The sequence below is a fragment of the Diaporthe amygdali genome (genome assembly GCF_026229845.1).
Source record: "Diaporthe amygdali strain CAA958 chromosome Unknown NODE_19_length_847323_cov_64_739301, whole genome shotgun sequence".
NCBI classification, from domain to species: domain Eukaryota; kingdom Fungi; phylum Ascomycota; class Sordariomycetes; order Diaporthales; family Diaporthaceae; genus Diaporthe; species Diaporthe amygdali.
Genome location: NW_026517039.1, coordinates 345943 through 355956, shown reverse-complemented (window position 1 = coordinate 355956; position 10014 = coordinate 345943). Strand labels below are relative to the sequence as shown.

General features: G+C 52.1%; 4 protein-coding genes across 4 annotated transcripts; 1 reads left to right on the top strand and 3 right to left on the bottom strand.

The window, feature by feature from the left end:
* Window positions 1–384: 384 nt before the first annotated feature.
* On the bottom strand, window positions 385–1712 carry J7T55_010464 (uncharacterized protein; the record flags this gene model as incomplete). Its single annotated transcript, XM_053145009.1, has 4 exons — window positions 385–785; window positions 838–911; window positions 969–1260; window positions 1541–1712. 4 exons carry the CDS (start codon window positions 1710–1712, stop codon window positions 385–387), a joined length of 939 nt encoding a protein of 312 aa, XP_052992311.1.
* Window positions 1713–2500: 788 nt separating this feature from the next.
* On the bottom strand, window positions 2501–5095 carry J7T55_010463 (uncharacterized protein; the record flags this gene model as incomplete). The annotated part of the gene is made up of 5 exons (XM_053145008.1): window positions 2501–2901; window positions 2975–3378; window positions 3612–3645; window positions 3944–4407; window positions 4479–5095. The coding sequence occupies 5 exons, from the start codon at window positions 5093–5095 to the stop codon at window positions 2501–2503; spliced, it is 1920 nt and encodes a 639-aa protein (XP_052992310.1).
* A 649-nt stretch (window positions 5096–5744) lies between these two features.
* On the top strand, window positions 5745–7733 carry J7T55_010462 (uncharacterized protein; the record flags this gene model as incomplete). The annotated part of the gene is made up of 4 exons (XM_053145007.1): window positions 5745–6100; window positions 6172–6356; window positions 6425–6561; window positions 6627–7733. 4 exons carry the CDS (start codon window positions 5745–5747, stop codon window positions 7731–7733), a joined length of 1785 nt encoding a protein of 594 aa, XP_052992309.1.
* Window positions 7734–8178: 445 nt separating this feature from the next.
* On the bottom strand, window positions 8179–9998 carry J7T55_010461 (uncharacterized protein; the record flags this gene model as incomplete). The annotated part of the gene is made up of 6 exons (XM_053145006.1): window positions 8179–8507; window positions 8574–8626; window positions 8708–8970; window positions 9188–9258; window positions 9320–9632; window positions 9996–9998. The coding sequence occupies 6 exons, from the start codon at window positions 9996–9998 to the stop codon at window positions 8179–8181; spliced, it is 1032 nt and encodes a 343-aa protein (XP_052992308.1).
* Window positions 9999–10014: the final 16 nt, after the last annotated feature.

Below are 10014 nucleotides of genomic sequence, written 5' to 3'. Positions count from 1 at the left end.
CGTCTATAGGGTTCCAAGTCTTTAAACTGTAAAACAACATTGTCTGGTGTAGGCCTCATTATGAGACTATTTTGTCAGTGTAAAGTCTAGAAAAGACGATATCTACATGAGCAGAAAAGGTCTCACGAGTTCCTGTAGGGTGGCAGCGAAGCAAACCAATGGAAAAGCGCTAAGTGATGGTCGGAAATGCTGTCTTACCCACTGCGGGGGAAGGGGGGGGAAGGGCGGTGCGTACACTCCAAGGGTAAGCGCGACTTATCTAACGCATTATATTCAACAAATATCACCGTCGGGACCCTTCTCATCTGACGCCAGTAAGCAATGTTCACTGTATAACATTTCACCCCAATGCTACAGCATACCAAGACTATCACATTTATCCCATCAGACGATAGAGTGGCTTTTACTCTGCTCGGACCAAACCAAGTCATGCCTCACCATGATGCCCTCCATCGGGTAGGTCTCAGAGCTCATGTAGGTGGGACCGTTGTCACCCCGAGGGCTACTCACTTTGACGCGGTGGTTGTTAAGGTGCGTGCCCAGGGTCAGGGCATCTTCACTGTTATCAAGCCTCTCGAACGAGCCATCCACATTACCGAACTCCTTTTTGCGAGCGCTACTTCCACCCCTGAGAGGTGTGTCCCGCGAAATAGCATCCGTGTGGCTTTTGAGAGGGTCTCCATATCGTAGCTTGCGGTAGACAGGCACCAGTGTTGGCAGACTTGCGCCGATGATAGCCACGTAAATCTCCACTACTGTTGCAGTCCCCGAGACGACGAATTGCTCTGCTCCGGTTAGCGTATTTCCTTTGATTCACATGTCATCATCACAGCTTACTTGTGAAGTTAGTTATGCCCTCTTGCCAAATAAGAGCCGTGGAGACTGTGCGGACAAGGCTTGCCGCGAAAGCGCTGAGGAAGGTATGTTAGCATCAAACATCCCATAAAGTCGCAACGCGGAGACCCTACACGCTGCCCAGCAGGAAAACAATGCAAATATTGATTTTCCGCCGCGTTGTGGTCTGTAGCTTTACCACCTCGTGAATGGGTAGGGTGAGGGTAAAGAAGTCGATGATACAGTTGACTATCGAGTTTCCCAGGAAGCAGAGGATGGTGTCGAGACATTTTGTTGTCGACAGCGCCTGAAGCTCCACGAACCAAAAGGCTTTCAGGGGCTGGCATTGGGTGAGATTGATGATCATTACCGCAATGCACCACATGACACACATTGAACCGAGGATCTTGCAGCCCACTCGGACGGCTGTAGTTGGGAAGATGCGCCAATACAAGGCTAAGACAGACAGCTTCACCAATGGTGAGCTAAGGGTGTATGTAATTTCTGCGACAAAAAGGCCCTATTCTCCGCATATTAGCAGCCATATTGGGGAAAGAGCGTCATGAGTTCCGAACCTGGAATAGGATCACGACAGAATATGGATCCTCAGTTGATGTTATCCTCATATCTCGCCCAAGTCCTCCTTTCCTCACACAAACACACGAAGCCACCATTAGTGCATGGTGGGTAAGGAGTGCGGCCAGACATAGATAGTCGTCGGCTCCGATAGCCTGACGGGTCAGACTCCTGGCCCAAAATCGCAGGGTCACGACGATGGTAGTAATCAGTGCGAGAATATTAATAGTGATAAGTATGCCAAGACCACTGTCTGAGTAGTCGAGCGGTGGCTGTATCGTGGAAGTGTCCATTGAAGACATTTCAAGCCTGTGATCCGTAGTCACGATCTCACCAGCCGGACTTAATGGTGAGAGAAAAGAATGGGCGGGCGGCCATGCCGGGCCGTTGCGAGACCAAAGACAATTTAATGTGGGCTCACATGGGCGAAGGAGCACTTGAGGTCCCGTCAAGTCCAGATCCTTCCTGGATGCATCTCTTGAAAGTGCAGCCGTACCGTACCTAGCCAGTAATCTTGGGCTCGCTTAGCTGTAAAAATAGAGGATACTGAGAAGTCACATTCTTGATGGCATGATCTCAATTTTGGTGAGCGCTATCGTGAAATCGTCATGAGTAATCCAGACTCCTCATCGGCAAAATGTGGCGAGAGCGAACACTGCAAGGAGTTGTGATTGGTGGTGGCACAACATGAAGGAATAGGAGGATTCCGAGGCCCATTGTGCATGCATGAGCCACCCAGGGGACTCGTTACGGGCTTAATTGAGGCTCAGCTGCTCGACCATTAACGTTCAGTATCCTTCTTTCTACGGACATATTCTCATCCTGTTCACTTTGTATGCTCTCTACTCACACTGGCATCCACTTGTGGGCAGACTTCTTGACCGGCCGGGCACTCCTCCATTCAAGCCCCACACCACCCACCTACTCAGGTGCTAACAAGCATATTGGACACGTTCTTTGCCGGGAATGACTTGCTGACTTGCGTATAAGTCTTCCCAGAGCCGCCTGAAAACGCCGAGCCCACAACAATTAGAGGCGTCTAGTTGCCGAATGTCCCCAGCGCCGTCGTGACTTCAAAGACAGTCGCTCTTTAGGGCCTGTTAAGGTCGTAAACACCTCTCTTCGCGTGAACCATCCACTCCATTAGCTTTGACGGCAAGAGCCACAAGCTTAGATAGACCGAGCCTGCCATACCCCCGCGCCAGATCTGGCCACTGCGTCCGCTTATCGTGTCCTTGACCAAATTCCTCGCTGCAACCTCAGCCGACTCGTTGTTCAAGTTCAACTCTCCCCTGCTCTGTTTCGCGATTGTTTCTGCAATCGGCTCATATGGCGACCCCTCGGGCAGCTGGAAAGTTGGGGTGTTGGCATACATCTGCGTGCTGACCTGGCCCAACATGACTGTCAACACGCGCACTCCAAGAGGCTCCAGCTCGATACGCAGCGACTCAGAGAGGAATGATTCAGCTGCTTTGGAGCTGTTATAGACACCTAATGGCTCTCCAATCAGTCATCGATAATCTGGCTGATACTACTTAAGATAATAATGGACGGTCGAGCTCACCTTGCCACGCCACATTTGCTGCTCCCACGATGGAGCAAATGTTCACAATAGTGCCTTTGGACTTGAGCAGCAGCGGTGAGAAGACCTGGACCACGCTGAGTGTGCCCCAGACATTCACGTCGTACGTTGCTTTGGCCTGTTCTATCGGCGCGTGAAGCAACGGCATGGTGGTTCCGCTCCCGGCGTTGTTGACGAGCACGTCGAGTGTCCCACCTGTTTTGTTTTTCACCGTTTCGAAACAGGCGTCAATGGACTCTTTTGACGTAGTATCAAGGGGCAAGACTTCGATGTTCTCGTTCTCGCTGGCCAGAGAACCTGCTTTGGCAGGATTGCGCAAAGTGGCAAAGACGTGGTAGCCCTGCTCCTGGAAGGCTTTTGCAAGAGCAGCACCTAAGCCGCCTTCGCTGCAACCTGTGATCAGAACCGTTTTGAGGGCCATAATGAAAGTTCGATGATTGCAAGGAAGGTGAGGAATAGAAGGAACACAAACGTTGAGGCATGGAATTTGTAAGTAAAGCTAAAGACCTAAGCCATTGTAGTGGCTGGCTGATGAGCGGGGTATCCCGTTGGCCCAGGCCCTGTGCTGTCCATTCCTACTGTCACATAGTAACTGGGTACCTCGTGTTTAGTGGCGCACTGGCAAGTCTGGCTGCCCTGGACACAGGTCCCCTCTAGGGCCGAGGTCCTGTCAGTACAGTAGCAGTAGCAGCAAGGATCACCGCGTAAGACTCTAGTATGCTCACTTGGCTGATCCTACCGAGGTGCGTGCAGATCAGCAGCTCACACTTTCAAAAAGTTGTCAGTGAAAAATAAGAAGAAACACCATTCGAAGACTCGAGACTTGAGCACTACTTGAAGGCCAGGACTATGTATGTATATATATGCATATATATTACACACCAAACGACTACTCCAGGATAGTTACAAGCCTCTTTCCTGAGACTGAGCCGGACTTCAACAATCGCAAACCTTCCATAATGTCCTCTAAGCCATGGCCGGCCACCTCAGCCGGGTGTGGTTGGATCTTTCCATTGTCAAGTAAGTCCTGCATCACCCTGTACATATCTACGGCTAGGCGATGCATTTGCGCATTCGCCGGCCGCCCATAATCCCCACCAAGCTTGACCTCCTTTCCGAACGCCTCATGCATCATCACAAACTCGGCCTTGACGGCATCCCGCGTCCTCCATTCGGGCGGACAGCGCTCCAGGCTCGCGTAGCGTCCACCCGGCCGCCCGAGGGCGGCGTAGCAGCAGGTCACCGAGGCCTGGTCGGTGATGCAGTCGAGCGCGTGCCGCAGCCGCCCTTTCGTGTGTGCCCTGATCTTAGACCCGACCCCTTCCCGTGTGTAGTCGAACGCGGCGCTGGCGCCGAACGACTTGACCAGGTCGAAATTCCGGGGAGAGCACGTGGTGACGGGGTCGTAACCAGAGCTATACGTACATACCAGTCAGTCAAGGAGTAAGGGGGACTCACGAGGAAGGGACAGCCTTGAAAAACTCACAGCTTGAGCAACTGGATGGCCATGGTCCCGGTCGCCGTACTGCCGCCGTAGATCAGGACGGGGACAGGATCCGCGTCCTTCGCCGGACTAGCAGGCGATGCCTGGAGTTTCAGCGAGCCCCACAGCGCAAGGCAACTCGTGAGCAGTGGCGTCCCGAGGGTCGCGGCGCGGGCTGGGGCGATTCCGTCGGGGACACGGAGCACGAGGTCGGCCGGGGCGCGCACGTACTCGGCGAAGGAACCGGTGCCGGTGTCAGCTGGGTTTGAATCGTGCACCTGGCCGCAGACCAAGTCACCCACGCGCAAGCGCTGCCTCTTCGCCGTGCTTAGGTTACCATCATCATTATCATCACCGCCGTCGTCGCCTGCACCTGGCAATATGTCGACGACGCGCCCGGCGAAATCCCCGCCCACACTGGCGCCGGGACTGGGGAAAGCCGCACCCATCTTGTAGTCACTTGGCTTGAGTGCCACCGCCGTCGTCTTGACCAAGACATCGCCCGGCCTGAGTGCCGGCACGGGCGCGGCGGTTACTATGGTAGGCTTGCCTGTTGCGTCCTGGACGATGGCCCATTGCGTGGGCCCGACGGACGTCCGCGGTGGCGCTGACGACGACATGGTGCGTCTTCCAAGGTTTAGCACCGATGTTAAAGTTCGACGTCGCGTTTTTCCTACCAATTGCAAAGACAGATATTACCGCCCTGGTGTAAGGCGGAATCCTTCTCGTTCATGCAGCAATACGGCGGAACCGAGAAGTGCCGAAAATGATCGATGTGCTGACTGCATGTGCATTAAGTACTTGAATCCTTTGTACCTCACATATGCTACGTCGACTGTGTACATGAAGTACACCCGTACTTTTATCATGATAGATGGGACACGGCTTTTCAGTTGCGCTACTGTAGGGGCCTGCATTGCAACGTGGGGTCTGGAATACCCGCCACCAGGCACCCATATAATTAACCGAGCTTGTAGATCAGATGCTTGGCCTGATGTAACTTTGGTCGGTGCCGGGGACACCCTCTAAGCCCTAAACCGTCTTCAGCAGACATGCTCCACCAGATGTCACGGTCGTACAGCGACGTTGACATGGCATTTTCGTCAACCAAGTGAAACCTCACGTGAAAAAGCACTCGATTGATAAAATTGGCATCATGCTCATATGAGACCATGCTCGGAGCTGTGACTCGGTACGAGGCCACATCCACGAACAGTGCATATACTCGTCTCAGTTGCGAATTCGCAGTTATTGTTCCCCAGAAGTGCCATGGCCTCCTCCTCCTTGAGTAATTCGGGGCAGATGATGGAAGATGCCGTAAAAGACGGCGACACAGGGAAGACTGGAAAGACGGCAGAATCGACTATTCAGGCGCATGATGGCGCACCTGGATTTAAACTGAAGAATGACGACAGAAACGACGACAGCAGCATACAAGCCAAAGTAGTGATGTCCACCTTTGAGAACGGCCCCCGCTTCTGGGCTGTTATGACAAGCCTAGCCCTCACTTCATTCTTGGCTTCACTTGAAAATAGTGTCGTTGTTACGTCGGGCCCTGCCATCGTTGCTGACCTTGAGATGGGAGAGGAATATGTCTGGGTCGCGAATGCTTTCTTTGTGTGTTGGTAAGTTGTTCCCGAATCATAATCCGAGCAGCCGAGACACGATGAACGTACTGATGCTGTTTGTGATGCAGCGCTGCCGTCCAGCCCTTGCTCGGCCAGCTGTGCAACATCTTCGGGCGCCGATGGGTAATGATATGCGTCACGGCCTTGTTCACGCTGGGCTCCGGTATCTGCGGTGGGGCTACCAGCGGTGGCATGCTCATTGCTGGACGCGGCGTCCAGGGCGCTGGCTCAGGAGGCGTTGTCATGATTGCCCGTATGTTCCCAGATTTCATCGTCTCCTGTACTTAGTTATGACTTTTGTTGACACACGCCGACTGACAGATATCATCCTGGCCGATTTGGTGCCCCTACGTCAACGCGGGAACTATATTGCTATCCTGATGGCTGTGTATGGTATCGGTCTGACCATTGGCCCCCTTCTTGGCGGTGCTATTGTGGATTCGATCAGCTGGAGATGGGTGAGATGAACCCTTCAACCATTTTCTAGTACCTTTCAGCTAACAAAGATTGGCTCGTTAATTAGGTCTTCTACATCAATGTCCCCATCGGCGCCCTGGCGGTCGTCGTATTATACCTCCTCCTGCGCCTAAATCATAACAAAGCTACGACGCTGGGAGAGAAGATGAAACGCATCGACTGGGTCGGCAACAGCCTCCTCATAACGGGCACAATCGTCATGCTTTATGCCCTGACGTACGCCGGAGGCAAGTATACCTGGGCATCGTGGCACACACTGGTGCCCCTTCTCCTGGGTGTCTTCGTCGTCCTCCTTTTCGGCGTCTGGGAGGTGTATGGGCTCGCGTCCGAGCCAGTCATACCGCCACGGCTATTCCACCATCGCACGTCGCTCATTGTAGCGGTAAACACCTTCTTGTACTGGATGCTGGTTTACTGGGGCATGTATTTCCTCCCTCTGACTTTTCAGACCGTGTTCCTCTTCTCGGCCGAGCGCACGGGCGTGTCGCTGCTGCCCATGTCTCTCGTCTCCATCCCGGGCACCGCCCTGGCCGCCATGGCGCTGTCCCGCTGGGGAAAGTTCAAGCTGTTGCACCTCGTAGGCGAGGCTATCTTCACTTTAGGCCTGGGACTCTTTGCTTTGCAGTGGGAAGGGAGCACAACCGCCGAGTGGGCAACCTTTCAATGCGTTTGGGCTTTGGGCGCCGGTATGGTTATGGATACCCTGTTACCGGCCTTCCAGGCGCCAGTGCCTGAGTCGGATCAGGCTGCTGCTACAGCCACCTGGGCTTTCATCCGCACTGTTGGGGGTGTTTGGGGTATTGCTGTGCCCGCTACCATCTTCAACAACCGTGTTGATCAGCTGGCATATACCATCTCTGACCCGCACGCTCGCCAGCTGGTCTCCGCCGGTGGTGCATATCAGCACGCGTATGCTAGCTTCATTGAATCCTTCCCAGACCCTGTCAGTGGGGAGGTCCGGGCGGTCTACAGGGGGGCCTTGAAGCTCGTGTTTTTAGCTTCCGTTTGTTTTGGTGGGGTGGCTTTCCTACTTTTTACGTTGGAGAAAGAGCTGCCATTGAGGAAGTCCCTGGAAACGGAGTACGGTCTAGAAGACCCTCAGACGAAGGCAAGCGGCTCGGTCAACGCTGATATCGAAAAATGTCCAGAGTAGGGGGGTTTACAATTCCATAGTTCACAATAGCTGCATTAATAGACCATCTTTCATGCTCTCCGTATTTTTTGTTTTGTTAGTTTCCTAGTGTACCTTCTAATATAGCATTGCTGTTTCATTTCAGAATCCTCGATATCACGACTCAATGCTAGGCTCTGCATTTGCTGTTCGTGGTTGTCTAACTCAGAAAAGCGTTATACAGAGGAAAATTATCAGCCGTTCTTGTTCCTTGCTTAAGTGAACAAAATCACGGACATTTACTCAATTGCTAAACTCTGCTTTCTTTTCTAATTCAACTGTCATATAAGGCTACGTAAAGCAGTTCTATGAAGCCAAATATAATTCAACTATCACGGCAGGCTTTTCATGCGTGAGGGTGTTGCAAATCCCCAGATGTCTTCGGCAGCTCTTGAAGGCGCACAGGCCCAGCTAGTGATGGAATGTGCTAAACGTGCTCGTAAGTCTGCTCGATCTTGACAGTTCTCATCGGATATCCCATCGAGTCCTGTTGTGTGGCGTACAAACTATCGGGCTTCAGTGTCGAATTAGAGTTCCTCGCCCCACCAGATACCTCAATATCAACATAGCCTTGGCGACATTCTTGGCTCTTGTGTGAAGAAGCTTTGGTCTTGCTCCCACGACTTGAGAATCTAGAGGCCAGTCGGGAAAAGAACTCATTCTGCGTAAAGAGTGGCTTCAAGGTGATCGCACAACAGCAAATCACACTGCAGGCCTGTTGAACCGTGGACCATAGCCCCATCATTATTTGATTGTCTGGAAACAAACACTCCGAGGTTAGCCTTGTCCCGCTCGATAACATGGTGGGCATTGAGCTCTTACGGATGGTCACGTTGAATGCCAGGCCAATTTTGATGAAACCGACCGCTCCAGCACTATTCAAGATTAGTAAAGCTCTCGGCTGCGGGAGGAAGTGGTGATGAGGTTTGCAGCAAGGAGATCTTTCGAAAACTTACAAAGCTCCGAGAATGAAAATGAACGACAGACTCAATTTTGTGCGCGCACTCGTTTGAAGTCCACGAAGCATGAGAACGGCGAGGAGAGCCATGGAGAAGTCGATGACCGAGTTGATACTCTCGGCTCCAGCCAAAAATGCGCCGACGTTAATGCACCAACCATCGGTTAGGAGAATGTCCCAATACCTTTGAACTGGCCGACACTGGAATGCATTGACAATTATGACGGTGATCGAATAAGCCAATTGAACGAGGCCCAGAATCTGGATCCATATAGCATGAGATCGTTTGACGCGAAAAATACGATGATAAAAAAAGAGAATGCTGTATTTGGCCGTCAGCTGGTTTACTGGGAATATGAATCCCATAGCCCACACCATCTGCAGACTTGTTAGCACGCTTGGATTTATTTACTCGCTGAGCATAAAACTCAAAATGTTGTGTGCAGGTCTGTAAAGCAGGAAAGTGGTACGATCATACCTTGAGAGCCGACTTGGCCTCGTCGATGGGAAGCTGTATGAAGTCCGAACGCCCATTGAGATGCTTGAGTACTGCGTTGTTCATTAGCCTTACGAAAGAAACGAATACCAGATTTTGGAACATTCAGCGCACCGAAAGCAGAAGAGATGGCCCAGGCAAGGAAACAGAGCAGAGAGCCCAAAGCCATCCAGTCTTCAACAGCAACTTTCCTCCCCGTAAGCTGCGAAGCGCGAAACCGCAAACATGTGACCAGGATGCATATAGGCGTGAATACGATGAGTAGGAAGAAGACCGCAGTCTGTTCCTTGTTTTCAAAGATGTTAAAGGCCATCTTTAGTTTGCTTCCAGACAGTAGCTCGTGGAAGGATTGGACGCAATTAGCACGATCTTGCGTCGGCTGGGTGTGTATGTCTTTTGAAAAACTGTTGAACTCGAAGCCGCCTGTCTAGTTGAAGTCAGATGGGGGCCAGACTTTGATACTGACGGCCGCTCGAGTAATTATTTTCCCGCGGAATTGTACTAGACTGATCTGTCATGACTGCCTGATTCTACGTAGCAAGCGATCTACAATCATGAGTGTGTGCACCTCAGCTTCCCCCCACCTCCTCAATCTTGCCATTTCTGTGGACATTTTGTCCCTGCGAAGTTGAAGGATTTCACCCCGGGAATGCTACCACATAATCATGTAACTAGCTATACATAGGTAAGACCAGTCGCATGGCGACGTGACGAGAACCATCTGCCGCGTTGCGACCATCCTGCACACCATGTCAGATCCTTCGCGTTTAGGGTGCATCAAGTGGCTTACCATGGCTGAACGGCCCGAT